The 19708-nt window shown below is 29.6% G+C and overlaps 5 protein-coding genes across 5 annotated transcripts; 2 read left to right on the top strand and 3 right to left on the bottom strand.

Moving 5' to 3' along the window:
* Positions 1-235: 235 nt before the first annotated feature.
* LOC138185938 (proteasome activator complex subunit 4) lies at positions 236-6994 on the bottom strand. The gene is made up of 13 exons (XM_069125298.1): positions 6623-6994; positions 6363-6503; positions 6100-6271; positions 5646-6038; positions 5425-5573; positions 5022-5344; positions 3965-4937; positions 3611-3881; positions 3152-3532; positions 2518-3078; positions 893-2446; positions 591-818; positions 236-519 (listed from the first exon to the last, which is right to left on the bottom strand). Exons 1-13 carry the CDS (start codon positions 6832-6834, stop codon positions 379-381), a joined length of 5499 nt encoding a protein of 1832 aa, XP_068981399.1. The 5' UTR covers positions 6835-6994; the 3' UTR covers positions 236-378.
* A 350-nt stretch (positions 6995-7344) lies between these two features.
* Positions 7345-12312, top strand: alpha-Man-IIa (alpha-mannosidase 2). Its single transcript, XM_069125299.1, has 7 exons — positions 7345-7923; positions 8002-9356; positions 9421-9759; positions 9856-10164; positions 10239-10770; positions 10840-10992; positions 11072-12312. Exons 1-7 carry the CDS (start codon positions 7795-7797, stop codon positions 11657-11659), a joined length of 3405 nt encoding a protein of 1134 aa, XP_068981400.1. The 5' UTR covers positions 7345-7794; the 3' UTR covers positions 11660-12312.
* Positions 11657-13366, bottom strand: Naa40 (N-alpha-acetyltransferase 40). The gene is made up of 4 exons (XM_069125309.1): positions 13228-13366; positions 12652-13034; positions 12409-12567; positions 11657-11797 (listed from the first exon to the last, which is right to left on the bottom strand). The coding sequence occupies exons 1-4, from the start codon at positions 13231-13233 to the stop codon at positions 11686-11688; spliced, it is 660 nt and encodes a 219-aa protein (XP_068981410.1). The 5' UTR covers positions 13234-13366; the 3' UTR covers positions 11657-11685.
* Positions 13367-13755: 389 nt separating this feature from the next.
* On the top strand, positions 13756-15432 carry LOC138185944 (3'-5' ssDNA/RNA exonuclease TatD). The gene is made up of 2 exons (XM_069125306.1): positions 13756-13896; positions 14168-15432. Exon 2 carries the CDS (start codon positions 14191-14193, stop codon positions 15124-15126), a length of 936 nt encoding a protein of 311 aa, XP_068981407.1. The 5' UTR covers positions 13756-13896; positions 14168-14190; the 3' UTR covers positions 15127-15432.
* A 1558-nt stretch (positions 15433-16990) lies between these two features.
* On the bottom strand, positions 16991-19701 carry LOC138185943 (uncharacterized). The gene is made up of 5 exons (XM_069125305.1): positions 19106-19701; positions 18294-19047; positions 17582-18222; positions 17397-17499; positions 16991-17325 (listed from the first exon to the last, which is right to left on the bottom strand). Exons 1-5 carry the CDS (start codon positions 19212-19214, stop codon positions 17115-17117), a joined length of 1818 nt encoding a protein of 605 aa, XP_068981406.1. The 5' UTR covers positions 19215-19701; the 3' UTR covers positions 16991-17114.
* Positions 19702-19708: the final 7 nt, after the last annotated feature.

The raw sequence follows: 19708 nt of genomic DNA on the forward strand, positions 1-19708 counted from the left end.
CACAAACATTTAATTTGAGAGGTAGTCAGTAATAATTTCAATAAGTTAAACTTTTTAAATTATAGAGGCATTTAACATTTATTGCATGAAACGTCGTAAATTATCATTTATTTAATATCTAGCTTAATTAAAATATTCAAATTTGTTGTTTTAGCAGAAACATATATACCTTATGTATAATAATTCATATTAAAGCTGTATTGACATTTAGATAGTCTTAAATAAACAAATATGGTTTCTTTTGTATATTTTATATTATATCTTGTATATTTTCACAGCGAAATACCAATACATTTTTTGTTAAATATCATGTACACAACTTTTATATTATTATTACTAAAAAATTCTTTACTATATAATAAAAATGTTAACTTTCTGTTAGGCATAATAGGATGGTGGCATTATTAAATCTTGCAATACAGATAATTGTTCTTCTGTGAAATGTTGCATATACTCCTCCACACCCCTCCATCCATTATGAGTTCTTTTAAAATCATCCAAAGTCTCTTTAATTGTCATCTGTAACTCAGAGGAATTTTATTATTTAATGAATTATTGTATCATGTTTCAAATTTATTTTGGATACTAACTGGTATAGGTTGTGGATCATTCATATGAGCACGAAGATGTTCAAAAATTGGAGGAACATATTTTGGTATATCATATGGATGAGCTTGTACAAATGCACACATTCCTATTATAGCTGCATGACGAATACGTAAAGCATCAGCTTTTAGATTCTTTTTTGTTTCTTCCTTATTACTATTCAAAGCTTCTCTTTTACATAATTTAATATTTGCTTTTTTCTTGAATTCATCCTGAAAAATTAGAAAAAATCTATAAATATAACTGCTGGTAATAATTATCATAAAAATATTTCAAATATATTTACCAATAAAGATTCTAATTCGGGTATAAACATACAATGCACTAATCCACTAAGTAATTCACCAGCACTTTTTCTTACTTCAACTCGTTCATCTTCTAATAAACGTAAAACTATATCTTTAACAGAATTAACCCATGATGGATTACTTAAAAATGTACACATGTTGTAAAATACCCAAACTTGAAGGAATTCCAAACAAGCAGATCTTGTCCACCAAGATACATGCTTTGACATTTTTTCTACTGCTTCTAAAGCTACTGGCATATTACATGGCAATGTGAATGCTTGTGCATATATTGTTAAAGCAGATGTACACGACTGTTTCAATTCTTTGTCTGTTTCGCAATTTTCCATCTGATAGATGATTGGAAATATTTGATACAATTCTGGCGGTAAACCATACCATGGACGATTCATATCTACAATCCATTTACAAATTGTCTTAAGTAATCGAATCGCTCTTTCTTTCTCTTCTTCATTTATTCCTATTTCTTTTAGATCGTTCGATTTAACAATAGATACATGTGCAGGCAGATTTTTTACATCATTGTTGAATTTCGTTGCATTTTCATCTACAAGAGGTTGTAATTTTGGCACTATTTTATTTAAGAAATCTTGTATTTGCGGTACCGACTGATTGTTTGAAGTTCTTAAACTTGTGAACACCGTTACTAAAACAGAACTTAACCGTTCTCTCACATTTTCAAATGGATTTGCTAATAATCTATCTTCTATCCGTTTCAACAAACGTTGTAATAATTCTAAAACCCGCCATAGTTGTTCAGTAAGAGTCGTTTGTAAAATAAACAATCGTCCCGATTCAATAAAAGACGATTCTGATTCGCTAACAAAAACTTCTTCAATCAAATGCTCCAGTAACCAATGTTGTCTATTTGGATCTCTACATTGTTGAGCTGTGGAAAAACAAAGGACCCAGTCCTCAAGAGTTTCTGGTGTCATATTAATTAAGGCAAGTTTTATAACCGGTAATAAAGAATCCCACATTTCACAAACCATATTAAATGGCCAATGTTTTGAACCCTTAATGATTCCCGCAATAATCTCGGCTGCACACCTTTGACTACTTTCTTGTTTATCCTTCACTAACTCATGTAAATGTGGCAGAAAATTTTTTAGGAATACTATCCCATGATTACGAAAAAGGGCTTTAAAAAGACGATATTTATAATAACTGAATTTGTCATTGTCCTTTTTTGTTTCAAGACTATAAAATTTTATGAGTTTTTTGATATTCTGCAAATCGTTAAAAAAGAGATCGATTTCTTTTTCATGATCTGTTAATTTTCGTACATTTGGATCTAGACATGGTTGTTGAGGTGTCGGCGCATACATTTCAATTTTTTTTGGCCATATGTAATATCCTAGATATGGCTTATGAATAAATCTGGGTTCATCCCATTGCTCTGCAGTCAAGGGCCGAGTTTCGAAATTATATTGGAGCCAAGCATTGTCTGGTCTTTGCCCTCGTTCGAATTTCACAGATTGATTTTCTGATGATTCATTTTGTTCTAGTGATGTTGGTGGATCAATAGTTATCTTGAAATGAAAAAATTTGTGTTTAAGTTATACCAAAAATATTTGCAAAATAAATTTTTTCAGTACTTTACCTTTGGATGTTCTCTTTTTTGTTGTTGCAACATACATATAACTACACGAAGAGCAATATTTCTTTCACTTAATGAATCGTGTATTAATGCTCCTACAAAGTAACGAACTACTTTTGGTGGATAAATTTGTTCTGGGTGAACTAAATGTCGAATAAAGTCTATTGCCATTAAACGATGTCTCCAATGTAAATTCTTTTCCAAAAGGGCATTTAAGAGATCATTTATTAAACCATTATAAGATGCCAAATTACTTTCATTAAATGCTTGTGCAATTTTTAAACCTTCCACAATTTCATCCTCTGTGGGCTGAGGTAAAGTAGGTTGAGGATTAGTCTTCCATAAAGCTGTTGCAATTTCCAAACATGTATTCGGTATTTCAAACGTAATAGCGATCGTTGTAAATTGTTTACTTATATATTTCACAACATCTTCTTTCAAGCGAATTATAGATAATTTCTCACATGGTTTAGAAAGTACCAAAGTTGTCCATAAATCTCTCAATTTATTCCAATCATGTTCGATAATTGTTTCTTGAGAATCAACTAAAATATTCAGAGCTCCCTATGTAAGATAAAATAAAGTATTAAAAACAATTGTATTAAACGTTGCTTGTCATAATTGTTGTCGTTCTTACCTTATACGCATCATGATCTGCTTCCGGATCCGCCCTCAATATATCAAGTAATTTTGGAATAATGATTCTAGATGACAACGTCAAATGATGGAAAGCCCGCAAGAGGACGCGTTGAGCTTGACATCGCACATCAGAGTACCTACTAGTAGCCAATCTAAATAATTTTAACATTATTTTTTTATGAGCTTCAGTTAAATTAAAAAACTGTAAATATGAACGAGTTTTGTGTTGAATTTCTGCACATAGCAATACAAAGGACCCCATTATTCCCTTTTTTCTTACTAACATATCCTTCATCATTTTGTGTGCTCTTTTTATATTTCTATAATTTACAATATTAGTTGTAACAGATGCAGGTCCTAATAAGAGATAGCCCCAAATCTAGAATAAAAGAATTTTATAATGTGTTTAATATTCTTTATTAACTTATTATTCTAAATAGTATATTTAAACAGATACCTTTATCAAAACAAATAAACTTTTTGTATCGCCCTCTGTATTTTCAAGAATTATACTTTGCAATTTATTCATAAGTGTTCCAATGTAACGTTTAACGTTACTACCATTAGGCATTAATATTTCATGTTTCATACCAAGTGTTGGCCTGAAAGGTTGCCATTTTAAAGACGATTTCACTAAATTTAATGGTTTCCCTTCATATATAGGTAAAACAGATTCACAACCTTCAATAATGGTGCTTATAATATTTAAGCTAGTCAGTAACTCTTCTCTAAAATCATATAATAATTTTATTTCACCTATTCTTAATGAATATTATCATTAAATATTATATAGAAGTGATCAATAGTTAACCTCCTTAATGTGATCAAGCGTTTACAATATGTCTTTAATTTACTTGTTTCAGGAATAAGATATCTTAAAAATATTCGATTTATTGCAGCCATTTCTTTCTTATCAGGAATGTACCATTTGACATCTAAACTACTAATATCCAGAACTTGACCCCAGTACTTTATTTCATCAGTAGATGTAAAGTGACATGGTACCATAGTAGATAATGAATGAAGGACTGATCTTAATAATATACAAGCTAAATTGTTTCCTTCTCTAGAGTTTAAAATCACTACACGGTCAAGAACTGTTGTGAGTGTATCTATATAAGGTAGTAAATTGTTCCCTGTTGTAGTAACAGTTGCAGATAAAAGCAACATTGCATATAAAAGACGATCATCCACATGTTCTTCCTTAATAATATCATTACTTTCGCCCGTGATATCTAAGATAGTTTGTGAAAGTACAGGCAATAATGTTCTCAAAGTTTCTTTGCCATTAACTTGGGCAAATACTCGACACAAACCAGCTGCCAACTGCCCAGCAACTTTAATTTCGAGTGTACGTTGAGTTATAAATGTGCATAATTTATCTAAAGCCTTTTTAAATATTGCATCATTAATATACATTAACAGGATCATGCACACATTATACAGAACGGTTTCTGTGACCTTTTCTAATTTACTTTTCTCGCCACCAGCAGAATTTTCTAATCTAACCAATTCTAGAGAACTGTGATCTATGAAAGAAAATATCTTGTCCAAAAATTGTAAAACAAAATCTTCAAATCCAGATGCTGTTTCATAATCTAATTTATCTTCTTCACCTATTGCTGTGATTGGTTTAGAAGTATCCACAATAGGTATGAAACAGGCATAAACTGAGATAAGACGGAAAGCTAAAAAGCACTTTTCTGGATTATTTGGATCAATGCTAGATAGAAGCAGAGAAAGTAGTGGTAAAATATGTCTTGGTCCTTCTGGGTATGTATAGTCTGCAAAAGAAAATTATAATTCATAAAAATGTAAAATAAATAGTAAATCATGTCAAAAAGTAGCCAGGAAAGCATAATCCACACCTGTATTTACATTTTTAGACCCTTCTGCCATTGGCCTAGCTATAGCTTCCATACAATTCAATGTAGCAATCAGTTTATATGATTCTATTGTGAGAGAATCCAATGTAGAAGACACTCTATTCAAAACATATGGAATAACCAAATTGGGCCTCATAGTAGCAAGATATTGTAAAGCTTGTGATGCATGATTAACACTTAATTTATTAAATATTGATGCCATAGTTACTGGTAACATACTTTTGACAAATGCATCAACATGACTATCAGTTAATTTATACTCTTCAGGAATGGGAGTTTCCCAAGTTGGCTCAGCATACCTTTCTCTATAATATAAATAAGACATACATTATAAATTTATAAATACTTATAAAAATTAATTATAAAACTTGTTATTGATTCTCACTTGTGCAAACGCGTAATAAAATAAAATGAAAGCTTCATAAGAATCTCTTTTAATATATTCAACCAGTAACCATTATTAGCAGGATGAAAATATGTTTCTATCGTTTTCAAAAACTTATCAAGATATGTTTGAGCACTTGAACCATTTCCCTAAAAACATTATACAATATATGAAATGATATTTTATTTAAATATACTCCTTAATTTTCAATAAAATTTTACCAGAACTGCTACTATCCATATTGTTATAGAATTTGCATCTATTTCATGATGTCTTTGTATTTTATTATATGATACTGGTAATTTTAAGCACCGTATAAATCTAGTGAACATCAATGGTATATAAGGTTCCCAATTAATGTATCCAATGTTATAATTAGCTACTGCTGCCATTAACTCCATCATTTTATTTTCCCATGTTGGTGCATTGTGACATATTTCCCATAATTTCATAAATTCTTCAAACCATAGTTGATATCCAATTGAATGGTATTTTGGAGGCAATTGTACTGGTAAAAACCACCGTAACAGTTGTATACTTTCAGACATTGTTATGACATCAGTGAGGCATAAAGTTGGTCTTAATTCATCTAATATCTCCTGTGTTGCACTTAACTATTATAAAGGATTAATTTTCATTCTTTTGTTAATTTACTTAAGAAAAATATTCACTTACAGGAAAATAAACTTTTGCATATACAATAAGTGATTCTGTTGTATTCTCAAAAAGATGACAAATATGGTACATTTCAGGACGATTTTCTTTTGCTTTCATTATACGAAGAATCATATTATAAAGAGGTCGCCATGGCAGTTCCAATTCATCAGGAGATATAAATTTCTTCTTTCTGTAAATATATATTAAAACATGTGAAATTCATTTCTTATAACAAATGATAATCCTATATAATGTTATGAATAAAAGTTAAATCATCTTACTTTAACAACATTAGTAATGTAATAAGACACTGAAATGTAGAAGCTGTAGGTATTTCTGAAACTGTAACCAGTTCATATAATAACTTTATAAGCAAGATGTGATCTTCTTTGCTGAAGTTAAATCCATACATGTTTATGTAACTAGAAAAAATATTCATGAATCCAGATTACAAATATATTTTCTAAAATAAGCAGTATAATTAAAATGTAATTATTGCCTTTCTTTCAAATAATATAATAATATAAATGAATATACTCACTGGCCTAATTTAGTAACCCATACATAGCAGCCTGGCCATATTTCATTAAACATAACAGCACGCCCTAAATTTGCTTTAATTTCGGCTAATAAAGCCTGTGTTTCTGTCTCTACTTCGTCTGCATAAGGCAACAACTTATTGTATATAAATTTCTTAGATTGAACATCTTCTATACTTTTGTAAATACAAATATCTGCGAGATTCTTGTTCATTGTCACTTAAACTGTCTTACTATTACGAACACAAGAAGCACAAATAGATGCAACCTACAAAAGAGCGCACTGTACAATGCAAAATCATGTATATTATTAAGTCAGTAACAACTTGCTTATTCTGCTTCGATTTTATTGAGTCATGTTTTGCATTTTAGGATGCCATATTTGATGTATAAAAAGAAACATGAATTACTATAAATCTAGAGAAACATCGACCTTCGTATTCAATATATCGATATTCAATATGCTTATTAATATTATCGATAACAAATTCGATTTTTCATTTTGAATACTTTTCATAATATCTCATTTATAATTAAATAATTACCTTTTTTTATGCTTTTCCTACAAAAGAATATAAGAAAGTTAAATCAGGAATGATTGATAAACGGTAAGTGGTAAAAGTACATTTAAGTATGCTTTGAATATGAAAAACTGAAATCAAGAGAAATTTAAATACACATCTACTGTTTATAGCTTATTAGCATACGTATAATGTAAACATATATTATCCTATATGTACTACATGTACTCTTTATACTTTATCTTAGGCCTTAGACCGTATATGGTCTAACCTTTTTTCATATGTGTATACTTGACTACATACAAACATATGGCGACGGCGGTAGTTGCAAGAGGTCACATACAGACCGTACAGTGTAATCTTGAAGAAATGTAATATTAATAATTAATGTAATGTCGATGTGTTATTTTATGTGAATGAATAGAATTTTATATTTCTTCAATTTTTTCTTTTTAAATAAAGATATCTAGTTTCTTAATGAAATAAAATAAATATGTAATTTTTGAAATAAACATACATATAAGGTTAAGATCCAGTTTTTGTACTAAAAAAAGTTACATTTCTTTTCGAAATCAGAAAGATTTAATCTTTAAATGTTATTGATAGCTTAGTTCATCTGAGAACGGTATATTTAAATAAATAAATGTGTCAAAATGAGGACTAGGAAAACATTAGCAATCATCAGTGCAGGCTTAATTCTTGCTTGCTGTGTTATGATATATTTAATAATGGATTTAACACTTTTTCCACCTGGACAAGGGTCTAAACTTTCTGTTAATGATGTAAGTTATTCAATAAATATCCATAGATTATAATTTATATATAATAAACAAAAATAACTTATTGTTCTATATTCTTAGAATCAATGGCTACACTTTGAGAATAGATTAGCAAAGCTAGAAAAAGATTTCAATAAGCATCATGAAGTTATGAATGCTTTAAGGGAAGTGGCTGAAGCAAAACATTTTGTACCTATAGACCATTCTATAAATCGTCCTGATCAACCTATGTCATCTAGTTCTTCCCATTTAGGAAAAGTACTTAAATGCAATTTTAACATACAAAAAATTCCTGAAGTTGACATTCAAATGTTAGAGATGTATAGACAATTAGAGTTTGATAATGTGGATGGTGGAGTTTGGAAACAAGGATGGGATATCACATATGATGAGAAACAATGGCATCCAAATAGAAAGCTGAAAGTATTTGTTGTTCCACATTCTCATAATGATCCTGGTTGGCTTAGTACCTTTGAGAAATACTATGCATTTCAAACACAAAATATATTGAATAATATGGTAACAAAATTGGCAGAAGACAGAAGACGTAAATTTATTTGGGCAGAGATATCATTCTTTCAACTTTGGTGGGAAAGTCAGTCTAAGATAACTCATAATTTAGTTAAACGTTTGATTCATGATGGTCAATTAGAAATTGTATCAGGAGGTTGGGTTATGCCAGATGAATCTGTTTCTCATTGGATGTCTCAGCTTACACAACTTACAGAGGGTCATCAATGGTTAAAATATAATTTAGATTATATACCAAATTCAGGTTGGGCTATTGATCCATTTGGTCTTTCTCCAACTATGCCATATCTGTTGAAAAAGGCAGGATTGGAAAATGTACTGATACAAAGAGTTCATTATTCAGTTAAAAAAAGATTAGCTAAACGAAAACAATTAGAATTTCGTTGGAGACAATTATGGGATAATGATGGATCAACAGAAATCTTTACACATGTAATGCCATTTTATAGTTATGATGTGCCACACACTTGTGGCCCAGATCCAAAAATATGTTGTCAATTTGACTTTTATAGACTACAAAATTTTGGACTAAGTTGTCCATGGAAAATAGCTCCAAGAGCCATAACTAAATCAAATATTGCAGAAAGAGCTGCTCTCTTACTGGATCAGTACCGTAAAAAATCTCAGCTTTTTAAAACTGATGTGGTATTAGTACCATTAGGAGATGATTTTAGATATACTCATTTTACTGAGTGGGATGCTCAGTTTAATAATTATCAAAAACTTTTTGATTATATGAATCAAAACTCACAAATGAACGTTCAAATTAAATTTGGAACGTTAAGCGACTACTTTGATGCGATCAGGGAAAAACACACTTTAAACGAATTTCCTACTTTATCTGGCGATTTCTTCACATATTCCGACAGAGATGATCATTATTGGAGCGGATATTATACATCAAGGTACACTCAAATTAAAATTAATCATAATAAACTATCAACAACATGTTTATTAAATACATTTTAGGCCTTTTCACAAACGATTAGATCGTGTATTATTGAGTTTACTAAGGGCATCGGAAATATTAACTACTACAGCTTGGACTAAAGGTAATGACAATTTAGTGGAAGGTACTCTTGCACAACGTTTAAGCAAAGCAAGAATGTGGCATTCTTTGTTTCAACATCATGATGGTATTACTGGAACTGCCAGAGATGAAGTTGTTATAGATTATGCTAAGAAGATGATAATGGCTTTGAATAATTCTGCGCATGTATTACAACAATCAGTGATTCATTTATTAAAAACTCCACAAGAATCTTCTGTTAATGTAGATGCTGTATATATTTCACTTGATGAATCTAGGTTTGAGAAAAATTTATGAATATTTTATGAAAAATAATAATTTTTTGAAAATAAACAAAATAATAATTGTAAAAAACTCATGTTTTAATGTTTTAGATTGCGCCATACCAGTGTAGGAGACAAACATGTTCTAATACTAAGGGAGGAAAATCCTTTAAAAAAAGTTATTCTTTATAATTCTATTCCAAGACAAAGAACAAAAGTACAGACATTGGTCGTATCCACTCCGTTTGTTAAAGTTACCGATCGTATGGGTCAACCAGTACAATGTCAAATTTCTCCAATTTGGATTGGACCAGCTGCATTAACTGTTGCTAGATATGAGTTATCATTCTTGGTTACTGTACCTGGATTTGGTATTACAACATACGTAATTCACGCTTTGTCGAAATCATCGTTTCCACCGTACGTAATTTCATTTTTTAAATTATTAAATATTTATTTTTACAATTCAACTTTTTACTATTTATTATATGCAGGGAAGTGCATGTTGCGAACATAACTGTTTTTAATACAGATATAAACCTTCCAAAAATACCAGGTTTTAATCAAATTCAAGTAATACCAAATGCACAAGAATTTTCAATTACACAACGACCAGAATTATCTGCATCTTTTGGAAAATCAGGTCTTCTGAAAGCTTTAAGAGTCGGTAACATAACAGTACCTGTTCATTTAGAATTTGTTAAATATGGTACCAGAGGTTCTGGTAAAGATAAAAGTGGAGCTTATTTATTCTTACCTGATAAATCAGAACCAGATTTAGTATATATGGACAATAAATGTATTATACACTTAATAACTGGACCCATTGTATCTAAAGTATTTGTAGAATTTGCACATGTACGTCATACTTGTATATTATACAACTCTCCTGGTAGTGATGGACTTGGTTTACGTGTTCATAATGAAATTAACATATCAGAAACGCAAAATTATGAACTTGCTATGAGACTAAGTACAGATATAGCTTCAGGAGACCAATTCTATACAGATCTAAATGGCCTTAATGTAAGTAAAAATATCTAAAATATTCCATCATCACTAGTAAACATGTTTAAGAGGATGATTATTATTTAGATGATTAAGCGTCAAAGATTTCCAAAGCTTCCTACACAAGGAAACTATTACCCAATGGCGTCAAGTACATACATAGAAGATAAGAAGCTTCGACTAACAGTTGTAACAGCACAACCATTAGGTGTAAGTTCTATGGCACCTGGGCAAATTGAAGTATGTATCTAATATATCGTTCACTCATGTAAGAATATATAATATATACACACTGTACATATATAATATTTTTATACAGATTATGCAGGATAGACGATTACTTCAAGATGATAACAGAGGACTTGGACAAGGTATAACTGATAACTTGTTAACAAATCATATATTCACGTTTGTTCTCGAAAAAAAGAAGTCTTTTTGTATATCTTCGACACCACCAACAAATCACCCATCAGGTGTACTCTCATTATATGGCCATTTAGCATCAGAAGAACTATTACACCCTATAATTGCAATGCATCCACATAATTCTTTACCTTTTAATTTAAATGCGTATTTCTCGCCACTTCGTTATGATTTTCCTGCGGATCTAAGCGTTGTTAACTTTCGAGTATTTCCTATCCCAGAAGGAGCTGGTAAAGGTATTGGAATGGTTTTACATCAAGCAGCTTTAGACATGTGTTGGAATGATAATTCTTATTTGCGTTATTTTAATGTTTCCGAATCCATAGAAGTTGATTTAACAAAGTTTCTTAATTATATAGATGATTGGGTTATTAGTAAAGCTCCACTTACATTCCATAATGTAGGACCATCGTTGAAATCGCCTATTGTTAATTTATGTCCACACCAAATATTACCAATCTTATTTCACAAGACACAATCTTAAACGTAGAATTTAATGATCACTTAGACTCATTGAAAAGAATTAAGATTTCTGCTCATTGTTCCACTATCAACGGCCTTACTCAAAATGATATAATCCAATTGATCAGATGCTGGTGGACTGGTTTTATCCATCTTGTAGCTGTAACAATATCGGTTGGAAAAAATGATTTACAATTACAATTTAGTGGATACTGTTATTTTTATATGCTTTTAATTCCGTATTGTTATGAAATTTTTCATACATACAAAAACTATAACTTGTATAAGGCACATATATAAATCCTCTTTTACATAAGATAGTTTTTCTTACTGTGATCTACTTTTTATCAAGAAAGATATTTAATTATGATATTCAACAGAAAAAAATATAAAATATTTTTTGTAATTTTGTTCATTACCGTAGATATTTAATTGATATTATTATTGATTATCATTATTATTATTATTATTATTATTCATATTGTTATAAATATGAATACAAAAATACAGAAACATATTCTTGCAGTTATACTGAAAAATAAAATGTGGGTTTTTATAAAATATTACATCTCCATGCTAGTCGTACTATTACTTTAGAAAATGTAATTTTATACATCTGTATGTATGTACATTCTAAATATTAAAAATTCTGTAATAAAGTTAAAGGTGTAAAAATCTATTTTCCTTATAATAATTTTCTGTTGTATAGTTATTAGTTTTTATATCTCAATAAAATTATATCTATATATTTATAAATTATATCTTACTTACCCAAGGGAATAGAAAAACTGCATAGCTGATGGGTTAAGTTTAAGTACAGTCAGAACTACTTTACGCATCTTGTTTTCTGATGCCATAGCTTCAAGAGCAGACATCATAAAATGGCCAAGTCCTTTTCGTCGTACTGTGGATTCCAACTGCATTTCATAACTGAAAAACAATTATAAAAAAAAATTATAAAATAAAACTTGTCATCTTCTGTAAATTATAAATATATGTATAAGATCTACATACCAATACAGTACTTCTTCCCTATAATCTATATCAAAACGAAAATGGGAAAACCCAACAAATTTCTCATTGGAAGTTGCTACTAAATACCAAGCTGTTGGCTCTGTTAATTGTTTTTGTTTGGCGACTGAATCCCAACCCCAATCACTCTGTTCATACAGAGATTTCATATTACGTTCCATAATATCAAAAATCCAAAGAATACATTTAGGTTGTGCATCTATGGCTTTCATGCAAGAGAGTTCAATAGTTTGATTATCCTTTGTCATATATTTATGAAAGAAATTTAAGGGCTCTAAGGGATTTTTCACAGAGTTTGCTTTATCAACTAAGCTTTTAGCAATAGCTTCTTTTTCAGCCAGAAGTTGACGTCTTGTTTTCCTTTTCTGTAAAAAAAAAATAACCTAATAAATAATTGTGTATACATGTCGTGTATAATGTTTTTAAGATTAAAACAAAATTGATAGTAAAGTAGATATTATATTCAATATTATTATGATAGATTAATATTCCAATAATAAATTATTTTACTACTTTACATCGTTAAACAATAATAAAAATGTTTTATAAGATAGTTACCTTCATGATAATTATATTTCCCGCGTATATTGAGTAATATGATTTTAGGCTATATTCTTTCTTGTAACAATTATGATATGAAATTAACCAATTCAGTTTATATAAGGTGAAAGTATTGAAATTATTCTATAATTTCAATGTACTATATAAATAATATATCATTTATATAAATAGTAAATCTTAAATTACGATCTTTTAACGGGAATTGATGTTTTTACTTTTTTATAAAAAGTTAAATATATTGTATTTAATAAGTATTATATATATAATAAAATGAATTATAGAACAGTCTCTTGGGAAGATTGACACATATAGTGCTTTGTTACAGTAACAGCTTGTACGATTCGACAGTACCAAAAGCCTATGTGTTTGATTAAATCAACTTATTGAAAGAATTGGTTGTGTGGTATAGCGTGCAAGACAACATTGTGTATCATTATATGATCAAGTGCCGTGCATGTGTAATGCTTTTGTATTAGTTCCAAAAAATATTTAGCAAGAAGAAAGCACTACGAATTTATTGATAAAATATCTTTATATGTATACATATATATAGTTATATATCTCAAATGATCATATACATCATTTATAAAAATACGGATTTTGACATCTCAGATTAATTGAAAGCAGTTTTAACTGGTTGGCAACAAATGCATATTGTATCTTGTTGTTAGTATCTAAAAAAATATCTATATTATAATATTTAGTATAAATTCATGATTATATATTTCATTTATTTCTCAAATTACTATGGTTAAGTAATTTATTCATCTATCATATATACATTGTTTTCTTTGTATTATTATTTCAATAATAACTAAATGTAATAAAATTTGATAAATATTGTCGCCCTTTTTAATTCTTTATGTTTATACTGATATATTTTTCACAATGAACAATATGTATTTCCAATAATTATTATTATTATTTTTTATTTCAGATATTGCAGTTGAATATTGAGGAATGGCTGAAAATACTACTGCATCAAATGCAGAGGAAAAAGCTATTTCCTCAGCTATGACACAATGTTATGAGAATTATATCATAGTTGATGTTGGTGCCAATCTTACTAATAAAAAATATAGCAGAGATTTAGATAGCGTAATTCAAAGAGCAAAGGATGCAGGGGTACAAAAGATTATGGTAACAGGTGCAAGTATTCGTTCTAGTAAAGAGGCACTAAGATTAACTAGGATATATCCTGGTACTCTTTATTCTACTGCTGGTGTGCACCCTCATGATGCAAAATCATGGGAAAATCCTGATACTTTGCAAGAACTTGAAAGCATAGCTAATAATCCTGAATGTGTAGCAGTAGGAGAATGTGGCTTAGATTATAGTCGTGATTTTTCTGATCCTGAAACACAACGTGCTGTATTTCATAAACAAGTAGAACTTGCATGTCAATTAACTAAGCCACTTGTAATACATGAAAGAGGTGCTCAGACAGATGTTCTAGAAGTTCTGAATCACTATAAAAATTGTTTACCACCAGTTTTAATCCATTCATTTATCGGAACTGCGAAGGAAGCACAAATTTATTTAGACCATGGTTTTTATCTAGGAATTACAGGATATTTATGCAAAGACAAATCTGATAGTGGAATAAGACAACTGTTGGAAAAAAGACTTGCACCTCTAGACAGAATATTAGTAGAAACGGATGCTCCATTCATGTATCCTAATACTAGAGCCAGCAAATTACCTGTACATGTTAAAGAAGCTCTAACTGAACGATCCATGACATTTCTTCATCGTTACTGTACTTTTCAACGTAATGAACCATGTGCCTTACCAGCAATAGTAGAAATGGTAGCAGCATTTATGCAAATTGCTCCAGAAGAGGTTGCCTTAGCTACTGCTTTCAATGCTTTGAAATTATTTGGTCTAAATCAGTGATATTAATAATTGTTTTTTATTCAGAAAATGGTGCTACTGGGTGCTATTTTACATTTTAATTATTCTGTTATCAATATATTGTCTATGTTTAAAAGCATTACTTGTGTGTTTATCAAAATATGTCTTTCATAATAACAATACCAACTTACATTTATATAACTTATCGACAATTATAGGAGAGAAATATGTCATGAAATACATTATTTATACATTAATAACTATTATCTTCGATATATATGTTACTTATATTTACATTATTCCTATGCAAAAATATTCATCTATACAAAAGTTCATCAATACATTAAAATTAGTAGTATATAAATTATTTGATTTATAATACAAATTTTGTAGAAATATATTATGAAATATATGATTCTGAAATTATACATTTTAATTGTTGATGTTATAAATATTTTCATATAAATAAATTGTTATATAAATGAAGAGTTCATTGTAAATATTTCTTTAAACTTTTGGAAAGTCCTAGTTTTAATAATATTAACATCTTTGAATAGGTCATTTGAATATTTCCACTTTTAGTGATGATAGAAAAAAATATGTCACATCAAACTTGCATGGTGTTGAGAGACACATAACTTGATGTATTTAAATAGTTCTTTGATAGGTAACCCGTAAAGGCCATATGAAGGTCAAATTCGTTTTTTTTTTTTAGTGGAACTATATGCTTTTTTACGTGCCATCTAGCAGAGTGTTTTAAGATGCGCACAATGATGGCGCACTATAATTTGAGGTCATTAAAGATCAATTGCAAGAGAAAATAATTTATTTTATGTAATGGTGATTTTTTACTGTACCAGTACACTGCTTAAACTACTAGTTTAAATGTTAAAAATAGTGATCTTGACCATCGATGCTCATGTTAATACATCCTTTTTCTGGTTATTGATATTTGCTGCTTTTGCTGCTGTACATTTGCTGCTTTAAGTTTCCCCATAAATAAAAATTCGCGATTAATCCGGACGAAGTTCGATATGCCGTGATTGATTTCTCGCAACGCTTTAGACGCATCAATGATCAAGGTCACCACTTTAAGTATTTAAAGTAACAGTGTACTGGTACATTAATAAATTACCATTACATAAAGTAAATTATTCAACCGTTGTCATAAAGTAAATTATTTTCTCATGCAATTGATTTTAGATGACTCTGATTTTGTCTGGTCATTGTATGTATCTTAAAACACTCTACTGGGTGGCATGTAAAAAAGATATCATTCCATTCAAAAAAACTACTTATCAAAGATCTACCATGCAAGTTTGGTCAAACATACTTTTTTCTATCATCATATTCAAGCAGCCTGTTTTAGGTACTGTTGCGTATTATCGACTAAAGAGCAACCGGTCAGGTCAAACCGATCGGTCGATATCGCGTACCTCGAATGACTTAACGTTCAAGGTGGAGGAGATGAAATAACTCGAGTGTTAGAGGTGGACGGCACTTTATTTTTATTCGTTGTATCACTTAACCGCACTAAGTTGGGACTTTGTCGTCCTGTGTATGTAGTCTTCGTTGCTTGTATGTGAAATGAAGTGAGGACTCTGTCGTCCTATGTCTGTATTCTCCGATGGTTGAAGCTGAACTCCGTTTCCCAGTTCCTGATTCTTTCCTCCCGCCGTTGTATCCCTTCTCTCCCCCGTGCTCTTCCAGCTGGTCCTTTCCTGGGTTTTTCCTGGCCTCGAGTCATTACGTTTACTCCCCTGAGAGGACCGGTAATTCGGAATTTCCTAATGAGGGAAATGGGCCTGTCCGTGCCATAAACGGACGGCCAACTAAAATTCCGAACAGGTACCTCACCCTGTGTATTAAAATATGTTAAATATATTATTAAAACAAATATATTTATCTTAATCTTATAACAAAAATACCATAATACATGGAGTATGAAAAATGATTTTGTTTCTTATTTTCACAATTTTTTATATTTATTAAATTATATTTATTTTTTATACACAATTTATGAACTATTATCATTTTGAATTGTACTGTTTCAATTGTATGGCTTTCTGAAGATGTAACACTTTTTCTTTATCAGAGAACTTGTTCCAGAGGTATGGATTTATAACAAAGGAGTGGAAACCTGGTAATGTTTCTATTATTTTTAATTGTATCTTCACTGTAGATATTAAATTTCCTTCATTAATAGAATATGCCTCTATTGGGAAAGCGAAAAAGAGAATCCTGTAAATTAAAATAAACATTATTTTTGGATTAATGGATAATTATTAAACTACTTCAAAATTATTTCTTACTTGCTACATTCTGTTAGCGATGCTAGTTCTTCAACAAATGTAATATTATCATAATTATTAGTATTCATAAAAGAGCCATCTGGTTGTATGACGACAATGTAATCTAAAATAATAAAAATCAAAGATTTGAAGCTGCAAATCATTGCTGTTAATGTTTGGTTATGATTATTCACAAATATGTTTACCAACAAATTCACCAAATTTTGTTCTTAAACCACTTTTTATGTATTCAGTACCTCCAACAGCTTTTTTTAGACTATCTATTAAATAAGGTATTTCACTACTGTCACGTTCAATTTTAACTTGATTTAATTTGCTTTCATCTGGCACAAACCCATTATATTCAGGATAAAGCTGTTTTACACACCAATATAATTTTAACACAGATGATGCAATATCTTTTACAGAAATAAATGAATTTTGTTCACAGAGAGAATTATATAATATGAAAGACTTTTCTATTAATTCCGGACAATAAAAATTTAGTGAAACTAAATGGAAAGCAGTAGACACTGTGTTAGGTACTGAAGAATCTATAGTGACAATAAGATTTTGTAATTTTCTGCCTACAGTTTCCCAATTATCTGGTATATAATCAGCAATAATATAACCTTTGATAAATGTATGTATATCGATAGAATGTCTTTCTAAAATATCTGGATTTTTAAGACATTTTTTCACTAGACAATTTAACAAAGGAATATTACAAAAGCGTATATCATTTAAATGCCGTAAGATAATTAAGTTTTCTTCGAAAGTACTATTCTTAATTAACACAGTAGAACATAATTTATTTATTAATTCTTTGTCATAGAACTCCTTTTCTCTAGAAAAAAAAAATTACAAATAATATAAATATTTGTATGATATAAATAATTTTAATTATATAACACTTACGAATTTAGAACTTTTTTAGAAATGCAATGAAGTAAATGCTCAATTTCTTTGATATTTAATGCATTACATTTAATTGATATCATATATTGTATATAATCCAGAAGTCGTGACGAAGGTAGACACAACTTTGGTAAACTATATATTGCATTAAAAACTGGAATTACATTGTTTAAATTTATTCTGTTTATATTTTTCAGTAAAATTCGTAGAATATGCCTTTTTACAGTTAAATTATTTATCACAGAACAGAAGTTAAGGACTTGAAATAAATTAGTACTATCTGAATTAAGTTCAATTTGAGCTTGCTGTGTAAACACATAAGGTAATGCACAAAGTAAAGATTCAGACAGAAATGATTTTTTCATATTGTATAATATACTATGTAGAATCATTATCTGTCCAACTGTGAAATTATTCAAGGAAACACGTATCATTTGAAGCAATGTTTGAATTAATACACTGTCAGCCGAAACATTAAAAAATAGTAAGCATCGTAAAATGCGTATAGTATCATATCTGCTTAAAGATCTAACATCTTTGAGTATCACTTCACAAATATTTTGAAATCCTTTGGAATTTGTGAAGTCCGTCTGATCTAATTTTATATTTCCATTGAACTTTTGATATAAAATACCTATAGTTCTAACAGCAGTTTTTGTATTCATGTTTTTAACATTTTCTCCAATATATTTCATAATGTCTTCATTGTCCAAAATCTCATTATTTGTTATTGAATTTCCAACAATTGAAACATCTATAAAACATGATTTGTATACATGATATATAAAGATTGTAAAAAGAGATTTCATTACCGTGGCTTGATATTCTACTAAAATTTGATAAAATAGTCCATTTATGGAATATCATTGAATCTTTCACTAATGTTCTAATAATCTTATTCATTGTATATACTCTTTTCATTCATTACAAGAAAATCACCTAAAAATATTAACCATTAATTTAAAGTACCGTAGAAACATACAAGTGTAGCATAAATCATATAATCTGAAGCAGGATCATATAAACATGTCACAACACCTGCCAGGAAAATCTTCTCGAAGATTGAGTTGTGTTTAGTCCACGATTATATGAACAAATCTCAACATTCATTAGGGAAAATCGTTTAAAAATCGAGTTGTGTCTAGTTATGAAAAATCAACATGAAAGGTTAACATTCTTCAAAGGTTTGCATTCTTGCGAGACAGACAGTATCTGTAATTGTATCTTATTTATCTAAGCATTCTAGCATGTCATGCATGCGTAAAATGAGAACCCCCTTATCTTCCATGTTGATTTTTCACGATTCAATTTTTGAACGGTTTTCCCTAGCAAGTGTTGATACCTGTTTATATGATCATGATACAGCCTCATACAAACTAACTTTCGGTGAAGTTCAGTCCAATGCTCATCTGTGC

Source organism: Bombus flavifrons, chromosome 13 (genome assembly GCF_040668555.2).
Source record: "Bombus flavifrons isolate JBK064 chromosome 13, iyBomFlav1_principal, whole genome shotgun sequence".
Classification (NCBI taxonomy): domain Eukaryota; kingdom Metazoa; phylum Arthropoda; class Insecta; order Hymenoptera; family Apidae; genus Bombus; species Bombus flavifrons.

Excerpts from the sequence above, each read along its gene's own strand:
- alpha-Man-IIa (XM_069125299.1), top strand. The coding sequence starts at position 7,795 with ATGAGGACTAGGAAAACATTAGCAATCATCAGTGCAGGCTTAATTCTT. Across the intron at positions 9,357-9,420 it reads AGCGGATATTATACATCAAG|GCCTTTTCACAAACGATTAG; the intron begins GTACACTCAAAT and ends AATACATTTTAG. Across the intron at positions 10,165-10,238 it reads TCGAAATCATCGTTTCCACC|GGAAGTGCATGTTGCGAACA; the intron begins GTACGTAATTTC and ends TATTATATGCAG.
- LOC138185938 (XM_069125298.1), bottom strand. The coding sequence starts at position 6,834 with ATGAACAAGAATCTCGCAGATATTTGTATTTACAAAAGTATAGAAGAT. Across the intron at positions 6,504-6,622 it reads TGGGTTACTAAATTAGGCCA|TTACATAAACATGTATGGAT; the intron begins GTGAGTATATTC and ends TATTTTTTCTAG. Across the intron at positions 3,533-3,610 it reads GTTTATTTGTTTTGATAAAG|ATTTGGGGCTATCTCTTATT; the intron begins GTATCTGTTTAA and ends CTTTTATTCTAG.
- Naa40 (XM_069125309.1), bottom strand. Across the intron at positions 12,568-12,651 it reads AGGGAAGAAGTACTGTATTG|TTATGAAATGCAGTTGGAAT; the intron begins GTATGTAGATCT and ends ATTGTTTTTCAG. Across the intron at positions 11,798-12,408 it reads CAGTTTTTCTATTCCCTTGG|CTACAAGATGGATAAAACCA; the intron begins GTAAGTAAGATA and ends ATATTGTTACAG.
- LOC138185943 (XM_069125305.1), bottom strand. The coding sequence starts at position 19,214 with ATGAAAAGAGTATATACAATGAATAAGATTATTAGAACATTAGTGAAA. Across the intron at positions 17,500-17,581 it reads AAAATTTGGTGAATTTGTTG|ATTACATTGTCGTCATACAA; the intron begins GTAAACATATTT and ends TTATTATTTTAG. Across the intron at positions 17,326-17,396 it reads TCGCTAACAGAATGTAGCAA|GATTCTCTTTTTCGCTTTCC; the intron begins GTAAGAAATAAT and ends TTTAATTTACAG.
- LOC138185944 (XM_069125306.1), top strand. The coding sequence starts at position 14,191 with ATGGCTGAAAATACTACTGCATCAAATGCAGAGGAAAAAGCTATTTCC.